At 42.4% G+C, this 22,070-nt stretch overlaps 1 protein-coding gene across 14 annotated transcripts in view; it reads left to right on the top strand.

Moving 5' to 3' along the window:
- Window positions 1-22,070, top strand: part of MTSS1 (MTSS I-BAR domain containing 1) — a 126,894-nt gene that overhangs the window by 75,701 nt on the left and 29,123 nt on the right. For all 14 annotated transcript variants that reach the window (XM_074898442.1, XM_074898448.1, XM_074898445.1 and 11 more), the window contains exons 4-6: window positions 15,935-16,019; window positions 17,254-17,345; window positions 19,098-19,172. In XM_074898442.1, the coding sequence (XP_074754543.1) occupies window positions 15,935-16,019; window positions 17,254-17,345; window positions 19,098-19,172 (252 nt within the window). The remainder of the gene's footprint in view (window positions 1-15,934; window positions 16,020-17,253; window positions 17,346-19,097; window positions 19,173-22,070) is intronic.

Consider the following 22,070-nt stretch of genomic DNA (forward strand, 5'->3'; position numbering starts at 1 on the left):
GGAGATGTTGATGCCAGTCCTGTAGAGACAGAAGGAGCCAAAACATCTGAAGGAATAGGATACATAACAGCATCCAGCTGTAGATCCAGAGATCCACATTTGTGCCTGGGTCTGCACTGTGCCAGAGGCTGTCCCTGATCAGCCTTGCTGCAAATGCACCATGTCACATGGGCCAGAGAGCCAAAGGAAGCTGACTGAGATCCTGAGCCCATCAAACACTTGTGCACTGCTGGCTGCAGAAAGTAGGGCGCCTCACCCATGAGGGCTGGTGGCTTGCCTAGATTGCAGATGGACCTTTCACCCCACTAACAAACGGCAGAATAAATTGGTGGGGGATGTATTTTTAAAAGAAAATTGCACAGGACTTTTACTTTTGGTCTCTGCCCACTTCTCAGAATACTTTTGCTTGAAGTGTGCCTTGGCAAAGAAATGACGAAGGTAAGTGCTCGTCTTGCCCCAAGTGGCTCTAGTGCCCCCAGTTTGACTTCTCCAGGTTAGAGATAGCTCAGTGTTTCACGCTATTGCCTGGCAAAGCCCAGCAGCATCAAAGTTGTTTGAAATGTGTCCAGTGTGGCTCTGTTAACAACACCTTAAAGCAAAGGTGCATTTTCAGTACCCAGCAGCTATGTTGGGATGAGGAGCACCCTGTCTGTGTGACTCCTTGGAAGCTGCCCCGCACAGGGTTCGGGCCAAAGGAAGGTGGTGCACTCTTGGAAAATAGCTTCTGCTGAAACTATCTCTTCCCCTTTTCTTGCAAGCTCATGTCTTTAGTATTTTTTGTTCCTTTTGCAAACGGCAGTTAAACTTCAAAGGAAGCTGTATCATACTGCCTTCTGTATGCACTTTAAGTTTAAAGCAGAGTCTTTTCACGTTTGATTCTTGGTAGAAAGTGTCCCTGGGGATCTTCTCCCTCCTTCTGCCCATCACAACTGCTGACTTGACTTGGAAGATCTGCCTCTAATAGAGGAGAGGAGTCATTGGATGTGTAATTGCTGATGCTGATTTGTACCTATTTTCTCTTCAGTCACTTTAAGTGCTTTAAAATAGTGTTAGGTTTAATTTTGTTTTCATAGCAGGTAACTTGCCATGTCCCCCTTTGGAGCTCAATACATTTTTTTATTTATTTGATGTGTACATTTGTCCCTAGTTCGCATACATTTTAGCAGACGTGGTGTAAAGCTTTCTTAGTAGAGAAACTGGAGCTCCTGGAGTGTGATTCTGGTTTTATTAATATTTACAATTCATCAGTCTCCACAGAATTTTTTAGTGCTTCCCACTTCTGCTGCCGTAGGGTTTTGCCACATCTCCTGTATAGGAAAATAATGCATGGCATAGAATACATTCCATGTGTATCCCTGGTTTATCCTGGGTTGCCAACTGAGGTGCCTTGTTTTTACACAGTCTGACCTGCGAGACGTGCCTTTCACAGCCTTTTGATTCTTTTGAGAACGGCAGATTAACTGCTTTCTTTGGACAGATTTTTTTCTGAACTGTAGTAATACTGCTTACATCAAGACCCATTTATACTGTCCTTACTCCCGTACCAAAAACCAGTTCTTTGGGGGCTATCTTTTTAATTGAATCATTTATTTTACCTACTTTAAACAAACCATTACAGAAATCTAGGCTAAAGCCTATTGCAAGCAGTTGCATCTGAAATGGATTGCAGCTGGACAGGTTAAACATGGCAATTATTTCTGTTCAAGGCATGCCCTTGAGTTCGCTCAGGATGAGTGACAGTGCTGCTGCCTCAGAAGACAAGTTCAGAGATAATCGGTGCCCATGCGAGTGCTGCATTGCAGTTACTGTCAGCTTACGTCACGGACAGATACTCCGGCAGCCGAAGGGCTGCTTAGGAGCCTGAGGAGAGCGTGGCTTTAGTACCACATAACAGATCTCACGGTCCGTGTTTTCTGTGCTTATTGCATATCTTGTGCTTTCTGCACAGGGCAGCCTTTATCAGCGGCTCTCTGTTCTCTTTAATGCAGTGTAAAAAGCTGGAGTGCTTATCCCTTTACAGAGTTCTGGTTGGAGGGCTTTTTAGCCTCATTTTTTTAATATGTATATTTAGAGACTTACACATGTCATACTGTGATTACAGCTTTTACACCATTTGAACCTGTCTGCTTTAATTAGCAGTTGGTGTTGCCATATTTATAGATAGATGCAAAAAGCACAAGCTAGCCATAGTTTTCAGTGCAGGCTGTATTTTCTTCTGTTGGCAAGTAGTTTGTATCCATTTTTCCATAGATAAACCAGCTTGGCAACGTGCAGATGTTGCAAGCGTTGGGTACTGATGCTTGAAATAGAAATGGACTCCGAAGAGGATGTGGAATGGAGGGAAATAAATCAGAAACTGCTGTTGCATTGGAAGTCTATTAAGACTGATGATACGTCACGCTTACCGGAGTGTAGCTCCAGAAGTTGACCACATTAAAAATGAGCACATTGAAAATACATATTTTTTAAAATTTTATCACATTATTAAGGTTTGTTTTCATTCTGGCATGCTGTGGTAATAAAACTAGTTTACCAGTACAAGTGTTTGGCTGTTTAGCATCATTTTGGTGGGTATTTGTATGAGTGGGAGAAATGGATTGATTCTTTCTGGAACAAGTTGTGTCTGGTCTATAGATGATGTGAAAAGCATGTGTGTGTTTTTCTTTTCAACTAAAACTTTAAATTTGCAAAAGTTTTGGCCTGCGTTGACCCTGCAATGCCCAGGAGAATGTCAGGGAACAAGAATGGTGTCATGTTATTAAACTCCAGTGTGTTAGCTGCTCCTCAGGAACTGTCTGCAGATGTTACTCTGGGGAAAACAATTTAAGGCACCTTTGACCTCTTTCAAGAAGCTCCCCTTAAATAAAAGCATAAATTACCTCTCAGTGCAGACGTTAAATATAGGCATGTGAGTGTTGTTGAGCAGCTCATGTGGGGGTCACTCGATGGGTATGTGGTGAGAAGATGCTTTGCTGTGTATGGCATTTGGTTGCCATGATACAGTTGCAATACATTTGTATTGCAGCCTGGGCTTTGCACTGCTTGTGGACTTGGAGTAGAGTACACACCATCATCTTGAAAAACACAGTTCATGAATCAGTGCCTTAAAGCGTTACTACCCATCAGGGGAAGGTGGGCAATTTTGTAACTGCCTCTTTCCTGCACATCTTCTCAGAGCAGCTGCGTCCTTATTTTGTGGATTGTATTTTTCACTGTCTTGCAAGATTTCTGCCTTTCAGTCTAGGACAGCTGAACATGCTGGTGAGCAGCAGATGGATTTGAGTCAAGCTTACACTTGGGGATTTGGGACTAGAGCCCAAGTCATAGAGCTTCCAAAACTTGGGGGCTCTCACTTCAGTTAACAAAATAAAATCTCATCATCTCTGTTGGCCCTGTGTGTTACAAACTGGTTTTGAGAACACATGGAAAGATGACTTTCTGTTGAGTGATATAAGGCTTTTCTTCCCCAGCATGTCCAGCACTGCGCTACAAATGTTGGTGCTGTGATTTAACCCTGGCCCATGTCTAAGCCCCAAATAGCCGCTCTCTCCCCTCTGGGTGGGGATGGAGGAGAGAATCGAAAGAGTAAAAGTGAGAAAACTCATGGGTTGAGATAAAGATAGTTTAATAGGTAAAGTAAAATCTGTGCACACCAGCAAAGCAAAATAACGAATTCATTCACCCCTTCCCATCAGCAGATGGGTGTTCAGCCATCCCCAGGAAAGGAGAGCTGCCATCGCATGTAATGGTTACTTGGGAAGACAAAAGCCGTTACTCTGAATGTCCCCTCCCTTCTTCTTCCCCCATCTTTGTATGCTGAGCATGCCACCATATGGTATGGGATATCCCTTTGGTCAGTTGGGGTCAGCTGTCCCAGCTGTGTCCCCTCCCAACTGCTTGTGCACCCCCAGCCTACTCACTGGTGGGATGGGGTGAGAAGCAGAAAGGCCTTGACTCTGTGTAAGCACTGCTCAGCAGTAACAAAACCACCCCTGTATTATCAACACTGTTTTCAGCACAAATCCAAAACAAAGCCTCATACTAGCTCCTGTGAAGAGAATTAACTCTGTCCCAGGCAAAACCAGCACAGTGAGTTTCCTCAAACTCTCTGTAACCATGTGCACATTTGTGTGTATGTAATTTCTGAGACCATCTTTGGGAGGATAGCTGGGTGAATTGTTCGTTCCTGCTTCACATGGCTGAGCAGCAAGGGAGAAAAACCTTTCGTGTAACAGTATCACTGCGAAATGTGGGAATATGGGTTACATGGTATAAATCAAGATGGTCTCTGGGGGGACTAAATAGGAGGTGACCTTTCCTGAGCATTTTCCTCTAAACTTGTAATTTATATGCTAGTCCTATGTATTGCAGTGCTTAAAGCCTAGGTCAGAAATCCTCCATCCAACTTTGACACTTTCTTTTGTCTTTAATGGACAAATTAATAGCAATAGGTCACAGCCAACTGTGTATTGTAGGTGTGGGTTGATGAGGTCTGTTAAAAGAACAAGGGAGCATCAGAGCGTGTGAGGAGCTGTGAGGTTTAGATGGATTTCCTGTATTACCAGAGATGTCAAATGACCAGATGAATGTTTCTGTATTAAAATCGGATTAACCACAAAGTACCATGAATTCATTTTTTGATAAATTCTAAGATACGCCACAAAAGTAAATGTACATGGATGCATTTGGATAAGTTAGCACTTGGGCTGATTGCTTTTTGTAGGTGAGCTTTAATTGGTTTTATATCATTTTGAAAATACCACAAATGCTATTTTTTCCCAGATTGGGTTGTGACAGTGCTGTTTTAGCTGTGTAAGGTGGATGTTTGGATTCCTTTGACATCAAAGCTTTTACTTGGATAAAACCAATAAACACTTTCCACATGTAACTACTGTGTTATGTTGACAAAGCAGTGTGAGGGGAGCACAGCCTTCCAAGAGGCTCTTAGAAAACTAGGTTTGAACTGCTGGGACAATGGACTCTGGAATTTAGGTAAGGAAAACAATTTTCACAGTGGCACTAGTCAGCAACTGGAAGAGGAGCCCAGGAATCTCCACCCCTAGAGACACTCAAAGTTGGACTGTAAGGACCCTAGGAACCTCATCAAAGTTGGCTCTGCTTGTAGTGGGGAAGCAGACCACACAGCCTCCTGGGGTCTCCTCCAGTTTTGTCTCCCTGTTTTTTCCATGAGATGCTGAAAGGAAGGACCAATAACCAAACACGTTACACCAGTATTTGGAGGGGAGCAGTCCAGGCACATGGACTTCTCTGCTGTGGAAGGAGGGACATCCCCTAAGAAGGGTCTTAACATAGTTTTGCATGCAGTTGCTACGAAGCCTTAGCAGCACTCTGTATATGGATCGCAGCCTTGTTTAAAATTGCCCAGCCCCAATTGGTTTGGTGATTAAGGACTTTAAGATGAGTAGGACTTGACTGTAATGGTAATAGTACTCTGAAGGTTTGTTCTGCGTGGAGTGTAAGGTGCAAATCCCCTCCTGCTCCTCTCCTAGGGGCTGTTTGGTGGGAGGAGGTACAGAAAGTGTTCTGTACTGCAGTGAGGAATGGCTAAAATGATGGAGAAATCGTGCTGTAAAGCAGCTTCTGTGGGCACAGTTAGTTTCTGCTCCCTTTTTAAGGCTTAAATTTCAGGATTTCCAGAGCCCTGTTCTTAATTCATCTTTGTTTTCCTTCTGCCTTTTGGCTTCTAGTCTTTTTCATTGATTCAAATCCTAGTTTCCTGAAGCTTCTTGCAGTTGTTCTTAGTAAGGGTGATTGAGTGATAGTTTAAAACTAGCTTTCTTGCACAGGTCTTATAAACCTGGTGTGCATTACATGTGTGTGTGTCACAGCAGTCAAATACAGCAGAATTACATGCATGTGCTCTTACAGTGGTTGGGACATGTTCACTACATGTCCAGCAGAGCTTGTTTGGAAGAAGAAAAGCAGTTGCTCTGTCCTCACAGAAAAAGATAAGCACGTCCTTGGTGTTTTCATGCCAGTCAGCACTGCTAAGTGTCTTGCTGTATGCTGTGTTTGTAATGTCGTACACCTCTGCAGCTTCATTTGATCTTTTCTACAAGATGTGCTTTTTTTCTTTTTGTAAATCAAAGAACTCTTGAAGCTTTTCTCCTGCTGCACTCTTCATGGTTTAAGCAGGCACACTTCAAATGCAGCCTGACAGCATAGGTTGTTTGGAAGGATTTGTGGGATAAACAGGAGTTTGCCTGTGGAGCATGTGAATCTGTGCATTCAAAGCAGCCAAAGATCTGGGGAGCACAGTCCTGTGCTTGTAAGCTGTCTCACCTGATCTGCATGAAGCCTTGTTCTTGTGTGCAGCTTGCTTCATTTGCTACTTACCAGTAAAGGAGAAAATGCCTGTACCTTTTCTAAATTCAAAAGTATGAATTCAGATTTTGCTGTGTCTTTTGATGAGTGTGTTTATTGAGTTTATGGCCAAAAGCACAAAGACCTCTGGTTTCTGTGCTTGGAGATGACTGTCCTCATTTCACTCTATGTAACAGGTGGAATATTACTTTTTTTTCAAAGCCGCGTTCAGTGTTGTGTATCAAATTCCTTCATACTGCGGGCTTAAGCAGCCAGCTGGTGTCAAACCCATGCGGTGAATTTCTCCTTTGCTTTTGTGAAAATTCATTATATTGTAGTAAAGCTGAGGAAGCTGAAGTTGAAAATAAGTGGGATGCTGCCAAAAATAAAAGCCCATCACTGAGGACAAAACTAGTTAACTCTTTGAGAACTTACCTGAGGAACAGTGCAACTGTCTTTATATATAGCAGTGGGCAAAATGAGCTTTGAGGCCATTCAGATAACTGTAAACATTAGTGCCCTGGATTCTTGTTACTCTTTTATTATCTGCCACTCTATTAAAGAGGTGTGCAGGTTCTCCACGTGTCTGCTGATGAGTGTCCTGGGTTTTAGAGGAGAAGTCTGCAAAGTCAGTGTGTTTTTAATCTCTAGGTTTCTAGCAGGCCATGTTGAAATGAGTTTGGAGGTGCACTAAATAAATCAGGGGGGATGAAGTTGAGCCATGGGTATTTCAATATATATTTGAAATTATTTTTAAATGACCTTTGGAGCACACAGAGCAGCTGCCTTGAGAAAGTACCAGAAAGAGTATGTATTACCTCTTGAAGCATCACCACCAGCATCCACCCCATATATGCCAGCTGCAGTTAGAGATCATTAATGCTGAGCAAAGCAGGAGGTTGCACCAGTGAGAGGGAACCATGTCCCTGAATACCTGGGGCGGGGGAAGAGCTTCTCCTTGCATCCAGGGACTAAGATGCTGCGTTCAATGCTTAGGTGTGCATTGAGTCTTTTGATGGTTTGATGATGCTGTATCTCTCTATAACTGAAATGTAACAGACTTTCTCTAAAATTTCTTGAACTGATAATTTCTTAAGGTGATTTGGATGATTTTTACTTCCCATTATGCCTCCATGATCTTTTCCTCCATTCACTAAGGAAGTGTGCTCTGTTGGAAGAAGTGGCAGCATGTAAAAATAGCACTGCCTTATCCTGCAGATCTGCTTGCTGTAGGGTTTCAGTTAGATCTGCTGACTTGAATTTAAAAAAAAAAATCTTCTGCTTTTTGCACCTGCTTGTTCTGGTTGTGCTTCATTCTGTGTTTTGGAGGCAGCAGCCATTTGGTCATAGCTGAAATCCTTGCTGGATTGGGATCAGCAGCACAGGTGGTTGGGAGACCTGAGTTAAGGAGCTTTTGACTTTTGGGGCCAGAAGTATTTACAAGGCCGATAACTAAACACAAAGAGGAGAGTTACCTGTGGGCGTTTCACAGCCTCTGTGGAAGTTGCCAGTTCAAAATAAGCCATGCGTGTTTTGCTGAGCATGTGGTAGAATTGCTTTTGGTGTTCCAAGCCATTTGCTCTAAGTGTATTATCCTTTCCCCTCATTGAATATTGCTGGCATCTAATCAGATTACATCGCAGTTCAAAGCTGTGCCCAGATGAAATAAGAGCCGTACTTCAGAAGTAACAATTTTGAGTTACTGCCTTCTTCACACATTGAGCCGACATTAAATGTTCATTTAGAGCCAGATTCACGAAGGTATGGAGATCAATGAGTCTGGCTATCTAAATAGGGCTGAACCACATCTCTGTCTTTTCACCATCTGGAACACGCAGTGGAGCGTGGTCCTTGGTGCAGTGAGTATCCCTGGCTGATGGAGCCAGCCTTTAGATACCCGTCAGCTGGCAGCTTGGCTCTGGGGTGCTGCACAGGTAAGGGTTTACCCTGAAATAGCAAGCAGGCTTGACCTTGCATACTTCAGCAGCTTCAGGAATTCCCTTTTCATTACAAAGAGTCCCTTCTATTAGCATGCTGCTTTTTTTTTTTTTGGAGAACAAGCTTGATGACTCACATTGCCTGCCTTTCTTAAACCATTAGTGGGTGTAGCACTGGGAGCAAAGCAGTTGGATCTGCTCAGATTAAGACCATTAGGTTTATGTAACTATTCTTAGAATGTTTTTGGAAATACATTTAACTATAAATTTGAAAAGAAAGAAATGGGGAAAAGGTATGGACAGTATTATTGGGTGCAGCTTTATTGTAATTACAGATGTTTAGCAGACCCTGTATGTTTTCAGTAATGAAATTATTTGTATTTCAAAGAATAAAATGTAAATAATGGCCCTTGGAAAACACAAGAGTGGTATTTACTCTTCTAAACAAATCTGTTTCTAATGATGCTTTATTTTTGTGGCATTAGAGCTTGGATGCGGGACTCAGGGTTTATAAAAATGGGCGACAAGCACCTGCGAGGTGGGGTGGATATTAATTTTTGAAAGAAACCTCCAGAAGCAAAAGGTTGCTGTCTATGCTGGCAACACCATCTATGAAAAGGAGAGGAGGAGGGACCAAGCCAGCTTGCACTCCTGACAAAAACATGCTCAGACTCGAGGCTTTTGTTACTGGGAAGCCCTTCTGCCTGGACTTTTATTGCTCTCTAACAGGATGTCATGGTTCAGTGATGCATTTTGTGTCTCTTACAAGTTTGTGAATCAATGACAGACTTCTAGGTTTCTCCAAAATTGAATCGATGTATCCTATGTCAACTTAACCTAAACCTTCCAAAAGCATTTTCAGCAATCTGTGTGACATCTTCTTTAAGCAGAGGGCCACAGGTGAGCTTTTCAGCATACCCTGAAGGCTGACTAAATCCAGACTTCCAAAGATCATAGCATGGCTTGTTCATGACCATATTTGATATGTTGGACATACTCTGTAGTGACCTCTGTGTGCATGGGTGAAATTCTGACCCTGCATTTTTAATGGCAACATTCATGTTGGCTCCCATGGGGCGAGGATTTTGCCGAGTGCTCTGCTAGGAGAACAGTTAGGGTAAGCAAAAATGCTGCTGAGCAGAGGAATAAGCTGCATCAGAAGAAGTCATGAGAGCTTTCTTGCATGTTCTTTAACGTACTGACTGAAACATGGTCATAGTCTGTTTTAAGGACTTCCTAAAGCTGGTGGTTTCCAGGGCAGGCTGTGGGCTAGGGATGGCTCACGTTTCCTGTTCCTTTTGCTTCTCTACTGCTTTAACTAGCTGCCACTGCCACTCTTCCTCTTAACTCTTCTTTCTCCTTTAAAATCAATGCAAATGCAATTTGAGGTCCTGCAAGTCCCATCCATGAGCAAATTGCTAGTTTCTTCTGCAAAAGAGAAAATAAACCACCTACTGCATCTTCTTTTCAGGATCATCTGAACTGCAAGGGGCTCTAGCAAATGTGACAACTTCGTATCAGGTCTCTATAAGTATGTTTTCCAAGTAATTTGCCCAAAAGGGCACTCGACTGAACACTGCAAGCAAGCTGTTCCCTTGCAGTGACAACTGCAGATGCAGTACATGACAGTGGCCTGCCAGGGTTGTTTTATTAAATACAGTTAATCTGAAAAGCTTAGGTGAGTTTGACCTTGAATCTGCATTTGTTGATCCAGTCTTCTCTGAAAGATGTCTAAACAAAAACTTTTTAAAAAAAATTCTTCAGGAAATGTTTTTTTGCTGGTTTTGAGCATCAACCTTCAGGACTTTGCCAAGCACTGCTCAGAAGGGCTCATAGTAGCTGTAGGAATAAGGGTGTCCTGTTTTCTTTTTCCAGCTGGTAGATACTGAGCAACATCCCTCTGTGGTCTGCAGTTCTTGATGTGTTTTTCCAACTTACAAGCCTTACCTGGAGGCGGTTGACACCGTGAAACATAAAGTGCTACCATCACTCCACTTTCAGGTTTCTGTCCCACCAGTTATGCTTACCATCCCTGTGCTGGCCACTTTTAGTCAAAAGCCCTCCTTTTCCCTGGCACTGATACCATCATCCTTGAGTTTCACAGAGGTATCTGGCATAAACAGTTTTGCAAGATCAAGGTTTGTGCCCCGTGTAATCAGTGATGGAAGCTGCTTGCTCTCCTAACAGCATGAGTTTGGATAAGAGTTGAGTAATGACCATTAACTTAAAATGTCCTACTGTTAGTCATCCTGTCATAGCCTCCATGTTCAGAGTTGTATTTAATAATCTAGCCTCTGTTCCGCTCCCGCTTTAATCTTTGCTCAAAAATGGAAGCCTCTTCTGATAACTTTGAAATTACAGAAGTATTACACCCATTTTTCATCATTCTTTCCCTTTTGGGAAAGAGGGAAATAGCTGGCACATTTGGACTCTGCCCTTGAAGATAAAGATGAGCTCGTTAATAAGTTGGAGCCTTAAAGGCACTTCCTGAAAGGCAGTCATCTTCTGAGCCTTCTGGGGTTGCTCAACAGTGAAGCAAGAGGAGGAAGATAAGAGGTCAATTGTAGTGGGTTGTTTGGAGTATACAGAGGCCATGCAGTTGTACAGCTGCACATTTCATCAAATAATCATTTCCTTGATATATGATCATTATTAAATACAAACATGATGACTCCAATAAAACAATTGAGTCTCTTTCCTACAATCTTTCTCTGTTGTCTCTCTGCAATGTTGAATGACAAGCAAGCATCGAAAGAAAATCATTCATGCCTTTATAGTGGACTCATTGTAGTGTCATGATCCATAGGCTTTCATTTAATTATCTTGCATGAAAATGGTTTTTGGTCTTTTACAGGCTTGGACAGGAATAGGGAGAAGCAGGGAAGGTGAGAGCAAAAGCACGTTTTGCCTTGCAGAGTTGCCTTTTACTTATAAGGCTGATGTTATCATCCGCTTTCTAATCAAATTTGACAGGAGCGTTTTGTTAAGCCACTTTCTCTGAGTGGGAATTCTGATGAATACAGCTCTCGTCTCTGGTTTCGAAGTATTACTTTACACCGTTCCCAAGCATTGTTTGTTTTAATGGATGAATTACTGTAGTATGTCAGAGAAGTAGGTAATTCATAGCCTCATTTTATAAACTGAGAGTCCAAGGCACAGTAGTGTAATTTGCAAATGCAGAGCTGTGAGTGGAGCCCAGGTCACCCACCCAACATACTCTTGGTTTGATGAAAAGTTTGCTAATGTGGCCGCGGTATTTCTCTTCAGGAAATTATAGCTACTGGAGAATGTCATGACTTTTTGCCAGAGGCCTGCTTGTATGTGAAGTGGAGACGGGCAGTGCTTTCATCATACTCTTGACACACTTTTGTTTCAGATGCTCTTTTTGCCACTAAGTTTGTGCGTTGATAGCAATGAAAAAGGAGTTATCTCCACTTGGTCTTCTGCCTGCCTGGCTCATGGCTCTGGCCTTGAGTAAGTGGGCAGTTGGTCACTTACGGAGCTGGTCTTTTTGAAAAGATAAACCGTAAATTAATTTGGAGACTGAAGCAGGTTTTGTATGACCATGGCATAGCCCAGTGCAATAAACTTCTTACCAGATTTTGAATACTCAGCTGTACGACTAATACCAGGACTTGCACACACGTTAATGTTGCTTGTAAGATCCATCTCTGTTTGCAGAGTATGCATTTTGGCCACCCACTCCTTCTGTGAGCAAACAACTACTGTAACATTGAATGATAATTTATATAAAGCATATGTTACTCTTGTTCCCTAAGGCTGTCTGGCTGAGGCTGGGTAAAACAGGCAAATCCAAATTATGTCCCTTGTTATGTTTGGACATTTTCAAACCACTACAGTGGTACAAAATGGTTCCCTTCTGCCACTTTGTGTAGCTAGCTGATCCCAGCCCTGTGGAAACAGAAGCATCACTGCAGTTCTGCTGGTGGGAACCAGCCTTCACAGAAACCTCCTGGCAGTTGAGGTAAACTGTTTGTACCGCACATGTTCCTGGAAGGACTGCTGAACGCATTGCTGATGGCTGCGGTGCTCCAACGCAATAAATCAAGGGGTGGTGAGAGGCTTGTATTCAATTTTTTTTGCCTTCTCAGGAAGTATTTTGATTCTTCACAGATAATATAGTTGGAAACAGGATGGTAAAGCTCTGTTTGGTGCTGCTAGAGTACTTAATAGATTGAGGAGGAGCAGTGGGATTCAGGCGTGGGAGGAGATGAGCTGTACTGTCCTTCCTTCAGACTGGTGGCAGATTTTTAACAAGGGATTGCTGAGGCACCCCCAAAATGCAAATTGCTTTGGCATATCTGAGGAAGCGATCATTTTCAAAATGCTGCTGCTGCTGTTTCAGCATCCAGAAACTCCGCGGGAGGTGCATCTGTACCTCTGTGGTCTGTCTCACCTAGATGGGTATATAGGGAAGCTTGGACATTGTTCTTGCCTCTGCTAATCGAGTGAGTGCCAAAATTAAAAACGCCCCTTGTCTCCTGCAAAGGTTTTCTCTCTCTCCTACACTTAATTAAACACCAGTAACATTGTCTTTTAAACAGGAATTGGAAATGCATATGACTTTATTGTAGGAGCAGGCGTTGAACAGAGACCGGTTCCCCTTTGCTGGGGCAGAAGCTTCTGGCACACAACAGCCTTTCAGTGGGCACCTGCCTCCTGTCCCCCTCTACCCTTGATGGAGCTGAATGGGACTGCATGTCCTTTAGCTGCCAGGCACGTGGTGGGATAGCAGTGGGTTGTGAATGAGGTGGCTCTGAGGAATAGAAGCAAAGCTCGCTCCTGTCTGTGTCCAACAGCATTGTAAGCCTTGCAGTGAGAGGCTGTAGAGAACTCTTGAAATGGTCCCATACATAGCAGGAGGAGCAGAGAGGGCAGCTGGGAAGACTGTATAGGGGACATGCATTCACTGCAAGTGTTATGTTGATATTTTGCAGTACTGCAGTAATCTCATTTCCAAGGTAGTTAAACTTGGTTTATTCTGAATTCAGATTACTGTAAACTCAGTTTATTTAAACTCAGTTTATTGATTGTAGCGAGTTACGGTTTTGCAGAGGAACAGGAATCCTTTCTTCTCGTAGCTATTTGGAGTGATTGTGTTCCCCAACGCTTCACTTTGAGGCAGGTTGAGTTTATCATTTAAGTGCAGTTTGGGAGGGATTTACAGTCTTTAGGGAGGGCTGAGCAGCACCTTTCTCAACAAATGGTTGGCAAGAGCTGCTGCTTCAGAAGTTCAAGTCACCTCGCTGACCCTCACCAGCACTCTCCGACTCCCTGCACACCTCGGCATGGGACGTTAAAATGGAGCCTCGCCAGCCCCAACCCACTCCCCGCAGCCCTCCCTGGGTCCACGCTGACGGAGCTGAGGTGCTGGCTCAGCCCTCCCAAACTTTCCAGCAGCGCCCCTCATTCCTCTTCCTGAGCAGGGGCCTAAACCCATCTTCTGCAAAACCTTGTATCCAGAAGGGGCATTAAAATCTTCTCAAAATTACTTTTTCCCCCTTTGCTTTGTTAGAATAGTCTTTATTCACAGAATAGAATTAACACCTCATACTTCCATGCTCTTGTAAACACTTATGGGTAACATGAAGTTTCAAAAGGTGGGAAGAACCAGTAACCCCCTCGTCCTCAACCAGCTGGGTTTGTTTTTTTCCTATGGAATAACTTTTTTGTTACATGCTTTATTTATTTTGTTCTGTGTTTTTTTAACAAGCACAACTACCAATGTATAGACCTAATTTGTATAGCTGTTCTGGTGACCTTGCCCATCCATTTGTACTACATGTTGAGGCAATATATTTATACTTTGGTTATTGGGATTTCAGTTAAATTTTTTTTATCTTGCAGTTTAATATTAATAGTAACTGACCCTTGTTTCCTAGTCTTCAAAACACATGGTACCTTATTTCCTATTTATTGTTCTGAAATTACTCTTCCTTTCTTCATGTAATGGGCTTAGGAAGGCAGTGTCACTTAACCATTGACAGTCCTTAATATTTCAGTTTTTCAATGAGTTTTCATCCTGAAAAAACTGCTTGTTGCTTAAACTCAATTGGGAATTGCTCTGCTGATGACTGTGGAAGTTTTTGGTTCATTTCTCCATCTGTTCCGTTGGAGTTGTGCTTCATTAGGCTCTGAGTTACTTTTCTTTGGCAGTGGCTCCAGAGAAAAATGCACATGTTTTGGGACAGAGATCTACTTTTTATTGTGGAGGTTGTCCTCTTCCTCCGGTTGTCTTATCTCCATTACACCTCTCCCCATCTTCTGTATTGTTTTCAAGTTACCGGAGTCTATGGCAGCTTGTGCAAGTGCAGCATTGCCAGAAGAGATGGGTCCGGATCCAGGCTGGATTCCATATGCTTTTCCCAGCCACCCGTATGCAGCAAGGCTACAGCTTTTCAGACTTACCAAATAATTTTATTTCAAAAGCTCCTTATAAAAACATGAGCAATTGGGCAAGTGACAAAGGACTTTCTGTTTATCTTTTTGAACAATGGAAAATACCAAATAGCCACAATTTGTTCCAGTTATTTAGTGTCTTTGTTCCAGAGCCATTTTGTGGGCACAGGATTTAATTCTGCAAGAATGCAGGGAGATGTTGACTTGGTTTTGTGCTTAAAAAATAAATTTGAAAAATTTTTTCAAGTTTCATTACTATGAAAATACTTTTTACTTGCACAATACCATTTTTAAAGCCTAAGGAAGATATTTTATTGTATATTACAAGTCTAAGGTTATTTTAATAATCAAATGAAACTTCTAAATAGATGCTGGTATCTTTGCCATTTCAGAGAATACTACAGTTCGGAAAAGCTTTGTACAAAGGTTGGTGTTTGAGCCCTGAGAGCAGTAGATGTGGCTAGTAGATAGGAACTAAGCAATTATCAAAACTAACTCTAACCAAAACAAAATGATATTGAAATTTAATAGACTGATCAAAGTTGGTAATGCTGATTGAAGTGGGAAATGGAGGAACATGTGCTTTTAAAAGGGAAAACTTCAGAGGAGGAACACTTGAAAAAATTATTCTTGCTGTCATGCAGTTGTCAGAAACTGAAATGAGTGAGGGTATGGAGCAAATAGTGCCACCTTCTGGCAATGTAATGAAAAATATGTGTGATCTGAGATGGTAGGTACGTGTGATACACTGATGGAATGTGTCAGTGATGTAGGATTTGTTACATATTCAGGAGGAGCAAAATCCTTCTGAGTCATTGGGTCTGAAGGATCTGGAGATGGGAAAATTGGATCGAATCCCCTAGGTTTGTTTCTAGAGTGTTGAAATAAACTGTCCATAGACACCCACTTGCTTGCCAGCTTTGCTTCTTGTTGTTTGACATCTCGAGCTCTTTTCTTTTAACTCTTCTGCCACGGAGTTGGGCCTCGTGGCACACAAAGCTGCTGGGAAGAACTGTGTTTTAATTGTGTTTAATTGGTCAGTTCTGGTCTCTGGATGAACAAGAATTAATCTCTACCCAAGGTGGTAGATATCCCTGAGGTCTGCCCAGTTAATAGCCTGATCAATTCTACTGTTATGAGTCTGGTTTACAGTTGTTCCGGAAGACTTGGCATCTGCCTCCTGGTTGGCATGCCTCTACACCACAGGCAGGAGTCTCATCGGGGTCTCACCTGCCTTGCGTTTTGTTTTTTAGGTGGTACCAGAGAGATTGGGTCTGCTCTCACCAGGATGTGTATGAGGCACAGAAGTATAGAGTCCAAACTCCGGCAGTTCTCAAGGTGAGTGGCTCTGTACCTGGACCGGAGCTCGAGGTTCATCTTCCGTTTGCTACTGGGAAACACCTGAAGCTGTTCTTTTCAGCTGATCTCTGGCCGTGTCACTGAGAACAGTAGTTGTTTCCTCCCCCTCAGCACAGCAGATGTGTCAACATGCAGGATTTCACTGCATGTTCTGGGGACTGGGCTGATCACCTCAAACCACTCTAAATGCTGCATATTCCTGCTGTAGGTTCCTGTTGCTTGGTGCTGAGCAGGCAGCTACTGATGTGACCAACCTGTCTTTGTTTCAGGACTTAAAGTTTTGTCACTGAGTTTTAAGGCAGCAGCAAGTATTGTGTTGCTTCCTCAGCTTACTGGAGAGCCCAAATAGTTTGTAGCCAAGAGAGAAACTTTCAGCAAACAAGTATGGAAAACACAAATTCTCTCACTCCCTTTTTGTAGTTAAAGTTAGACCATAGAAGTAATGGGAGAGAATTAGCTCGTGTAAGCTGGTCTATACATAAACGACCTACTTCTGTAGTAAGTAGTAATTTGCACTTGTGCCTTTTTTAACCAGACTTAGAAGTTATAATTGACCTGATGTGAAACAAAATGATGCTTCACCCTTTGCCTGACAACCTGGTGTTTTTTTTCCTGTTTAAAATAAAGATATATGTGAAATTGGCTGTGAGGAGACAACTTTAGTCTCCAGTTACCCCAGAGTTAGCTGTTTAAATGATTCAATCCCAATCTCATTAATTAGTGGAACATTACTAGTGCTGTATCATGGACTCGACTGGTGAGAGGTGAGGCACAGGACGTTGTTTGCTTGTACAACTGCTCTGTCTTCTTGTGCATATACATGTGTTATTTAAGTTTATAATCTTCATGGCTGCATGAACCTTTCTGGTCTCTGTGGAGTATCCATTTAGACTGCTCTTTGTGTGACAGATGAGTAGGATCTGTTTACATTGGCCCTGTTTTGGGTCACTCCTCTGGTTTACGCTCTGTTCCTCACTGTCCTGAACTTCTGTGCAGTAATTCTGGTTATCTTGTGATGTGGATTTTTTTTGATCCAGTCCTTTCTTTTGCTTTCTCCAGCGTAAACATTTTTATGTTCTGATATTTACATTGTGACACTGGTAGCTGTCGCAGCAAAAAGTAAAAATACTCCAATATTGACCTTGGCTCTCTATATAAGAATAGGGGCATCTGCAGGATTTGATTGCTCTTTGTGTTTTTTCAACAAAATTAGTGCTTTAATTGACTGTCTGATAAACCCACTTCAAGAACAGATGGAAGAGTGGAAGAAAGTGGCCAATCAACTGGATAAAGACCATGCAAAAGGTAGTTACAGAGGAAGAATTCTTTAATAGGAGTAAGATTGTAATATCAGCTTTTCTTCCTCTTTTCATGTTTGTACTGGGGAACTGAATGACGTGCTTAAATATGTATAGCAACTTTTCTCTTCTAAAACACTCCTCTCCCAAAGTGCCTAACAAATTTTTAACCCTTGCATATACATTTTTAAGGTTTAGTTTGTAGAGCCCCAAGGGATGGGTTGTTTTTCTAGACTGGTAAGAACTGACTAGCTTTGACTCTGTTAGCCCACTCTTACTGTATGATCTCCAACAGTGCTGAGGATTGCAGATGCTGCATCTATCCCTGCAAAGCCCCAGGGTGTAGTTAAAAGCTAACTATAAGATCATGTTATGTCTCAGACATAGTGTCCTCCAGAGAATGCACAGCCCTGTAAAACATTCAGCATCGTCACTTTATATCTGGTACAATACAGAAATGTGCACCTGGGGAAGGGGAAAGCTGTGTCGTTGCACATGGGATGCTCAGAGCTGCAGTACTGATGATGGCTCCAGAGGCTTTCCTGGGTGAACGAGCAGGAGGCAGCAGTCTTGCACAGCAAGAGCATGTTGATAGATGCCTTTGACTTTACAAAACTTGTATTTGGGATGATGGCCCTCTAGCACAGGTGCTGGAAGCAGGCTGCAGTTTACCACTGACCCTTGAAAACTGAAGGCTTTTACTGTGTCTGAAACAAGCAACAAAATCATAATTTATTTTGGGAAGGGTGAGAACTGATAGAAAGAAGTGTGCTTGGCCTCCAAAACAGGACTTGTTTCTTGCCTCACTATTGCTGTGGTCAGGTAGAAGCAGCTGAGCCAGCAGCTCTTGAAAAAATTTCCACGTTGTGCTGCAGAGGGTGTTAAGCGGGTAACGAGCAAGAGGGAGGAATCACCTGGGTTCCTGCAGGTAGGGGTGATCCCAGCCAAAGTGGCAGTGAGATTTAGTGTTTAGGGGGTAGACCTGGGTGTTGGGGGTGCAGTTGGCCCTGATACAGTTCCTGTCCCCGCCACCAGCCTGCTTGTTTTTCCATCTATAGAAGAGTAATAACATTGGCCTCCTTTGTTAAAGTATATGTGTATATGTATATACATGCATACATGCATACATGCATTTTATCTTTTTTTTTCTTTTCAAAGTATCAGTTTTCATATCTGGTACCTTTAGTATGCTTGGACTAGAGGTGGGATATTTTGTTCTGGGATTTTAGTTCTCCTGGGATTTGCAGCTCATCTGAAAATGAGGACAACTGCAGTGTGCTCCACTTCATCAGCAAGAGCTGGCAATGTGACCCTTCCTTGGGCAAAGTTTTAGCACCCTCTCCCTCTGCCTGACTCTCATGCTGGAGAGGGATCACAGGATATTCTCTGCCTTGCCATTTCTGGATACTTGTTTTTGAACACAGATGTTTCGAGAAACCTGTCATCTCTGTTTTCCATTCCTGAGAGTGGATGAGTCTCTGAAATGAAAAGCACTCTAATTTTGTACTGTGTTCTCAGTTGTTATTTCTGTAAAGGTTTTGTTTATTTGAGAAAGATTTTGGTATGTGAATGTACTCACACCCTAAAATGTTATATTAAGCCAAACGTATAGGCACTACAAAATGCAAGTTCTAAGTCACTTTGGTTAATAGTAGCTGTCTGCTTAAAATCTGTAGTCTAATGTCTATAAACATAGCCTTTTATGTGAAAACATTTGTTTTGTCATTATGTTGATAATAGAGACTGTGTGTTTTTTTAGAATACAAAAAAGCCCGCCAAGAGATAAAAAAGAAATCATCTGATACACTGAAACTACAGAAGAAAGCGAAGAAAGGTAACTTGCTTCATGCTTGTACTGTTAAAAACCTTTTGTGTGCTGTGCTCATTGACAAAGATTGAACAGCGATAGGACTTTCTACTATAATAATTCGGTCCCCTGTATTGTATTCCCGGTACATACTTGAACACCAGGGTACAATTATTATGTGTCATTTAAATCATATTCTGAAGCTGGTATCGAATGTTCTTATACAAAAGTCTTAAAACTGTTTGTACAAAGTCAGTCATGTTTAAAATAGAGCACTTGCTGCTAACTTATTCCTGTTAGGAACGTTGACACTGTAACATGACTTGTGCAGATACCTGTAAAATTTTCTAGAATCTTTTGGAATAATATAAAAAAGCGCCATTACATAAATGTTCTGTAACTATTAACATTTCTCACTGTTCTCCCTTTCTACCACCTTTCTTCTTTTTTTTTTTTTTTTTTTTTTTTTTTTTAACAGCCTATAATCTCCTAAACCTTACGTTATTCCTCAGAGTGTGAGAAGGTGGCATGGGTTGTTGTCAGGGGGTGGGCACTTGGCAACCATAGAAAACTAAAGATGAGTAAGAAAAGAAAGGGAGTTCTCCACAAAGGCAATTTGTCTTTTTTAGCAGCTGAATCCCATGCTCTGTTGCTCTCCCACCACCATCTTGTCACAGGAATTTCATCATTATGTTGATGGCAATGTGCATCACTGATAGCTGCAGCATTGCCGTCACTAAGGGTTTTACTTGGCTAAGTGCAAACCCCGCCAAGCTTTGCAAGAATGATATGGAGCTTGTACAGAAGCAGACTTTCTGGTACCCTTTCCCGGCACTGGGCTCTTCCTAGCTGGGTAGAAAGTGTGGTTTGAGCAGCTCTCAGCCTGCAGGTTGCAACTTGTGCTTCCCCTTTTGCCTAAAAAACTGTGAGCCCAGGGACAAGCAAAATAAATGCTGAGGCGGGGAGTTTCTTGAGCTTACACTTAAATTGTGTAAATGTTCTCCAGAACAGGTGAGCTGTCTCTAACTGTCCTTCCTAATAGGTGAGTCAATAATTACTCTGGTAGAAAGCCACATGACTGGAAAATTGCTCTTGAATTTTAGCTGACTTTAGATGAGGGAGAGATTGAACCCAGCAAGAGGAAGCTTAACTCAGTGGGCTGTGTGTCTGTATGTCTGTGCAGAAGTTTAGTGTTTTAAATCAGAATGGTCATCTTCAGGAGGACGTGATTTTTTGGGTGATGTGTAAACATGTTTCTCATTTTGTGTGATGAATTGTCTGACTTCAGATCAACAGCTTTAGAGAGTCTGCGATATTCCCTCTGTTTCCTTCCCTTTCTTCTCCCTTTTCTGGTCTCATTGCTTCTTGTCCCTGTGTGATAGAAACAATCCCTCAGTGCATGGTAGGTGAGAGCTGAGAAAACCATGTCAGTGATCTGGGAAGAAGGAACAATTTTTTGAACCTGTTTGTGTGGATTGACAGTTATCTGGCTCCATCTTCCTTTTATCCTGCTTCTGAGTATTGAATAAATCAATCTGCAGTCTTGGAGGAGGAGGCAGAATTTTCTGTAAGGTAGGAAGAGGAGAGAGAAGCACACAAAGCCTTCTGAATAAAAACCCCACTGTTCTCATACTGCAGACTCCACCATAGGTGCCTTTCAGCAGTGGTTAAAGCAAATGGACTTTCTCCTTGGATTTTCTGGGTTCCTATCTCCCTCCCAAAAGTGTGCCATGTCTGGTGCCGAAGGTCAGCACACTGGTGTCTTGTCCTCCCTCAGGATTAAATATCTTTGAGCAGGGAGTGGAACAGGCCTCATTTTGCTACCATTTTTATAGCAGCCATGCTATGATTGAAGACTTTTTAAAAATGTAATTTCCTTGATTAATTTTGCTGTTATGACATGCTTCTAGAGTCGTCAGTGAACCTGCTGTATCTCTGTGCTGTATCCCTCAGAACTGCTGTCACACACATGGTGTTTGGGCCCAGAGCACAAATCCAGTGGGGTTGAAGCTGGTTGCGGAGGGACGTGTATGGGGAAGGTGGGAACAATGGAGGCTGGCAGGGGAAAGGAGGAGCTGCAGTATTTTTGAGGAGCTGAGAGTTGTTCTCACAGCTCCTGGGGAAGAGCGGTGTAGTGAGGTGCTGAGGCTCTCATGGATGTGAGAACGTATACTCAGAGCTGCTGGCCCTGTGGGTTCCCATCACGAGTGGGTGGGAGGTGGGAGGGAATTCACCCTGTCTTCTTGCAAGTTATCTACAGCATTTAAATATAGAAAAAGTAGCAGATGCTTTTTCCCCTCTTTGCCTTTTCGATCCCTACCTTGAAAGAATAAAGCATTGGTCCGTTGTTATGAAAACTCTTTTGTATGTGCCCACCTTGACAGATCTGTTTAATGTACTACATGGTGAAGTACGTTGCTCTTGCTGTCACTGAGAGATTAAAAAAAAATCAAGAGGAGGTTTATTTGTAAAATGAAAGAGCTGCAGAAATGATTTTGCTTTAGGTCACAAATGAAGTTTAAACTATGGGAGGGCAACTCTTGGGTGAAACTGTCCTGGCAGGCATGTGGCTGAGTGCATGAATGTGTCTTACTGTGTCTTCAGCTTTCCTGTTTCCCTGTTGCTCAGACTTACTTTTTTTGTTCTGTTCTTCCTCAAGCAGGACCTGTCCCTTTGATTTTTCTGTAAAGTTACTGACTCACCTATGGGAACTCTAAAACAACCAATTCATTCCCTTCCTAGCGCTTGTAAGAATATTTTTGAATTAACCTTATGATGATCTGTGGGCAAGTGAGATGTTTGCTGAATTCTGGATTTGCTTAAATACTGATGCATGCTACTAAAAATGTCCTTCAAGCTTTCTCTGCTGTGACTGGATGGGAAAGTGGTTTTCTTCTGCTTTGGGCAGTTTCAGATCTAGGAACT

The sequence above is a fragment of the Athene noctua genome, chromosome 2, assembly GCF_965140245.1.
Source record: "Athene noctua chromosome 2, bAthNoc1.hap1.1, whole genome shotgun sequence".
NCBI lineage: Eukaryota > Metazoa > Chordata > Aves > Strigiformes > Strigidae > Athene > Athene noctua.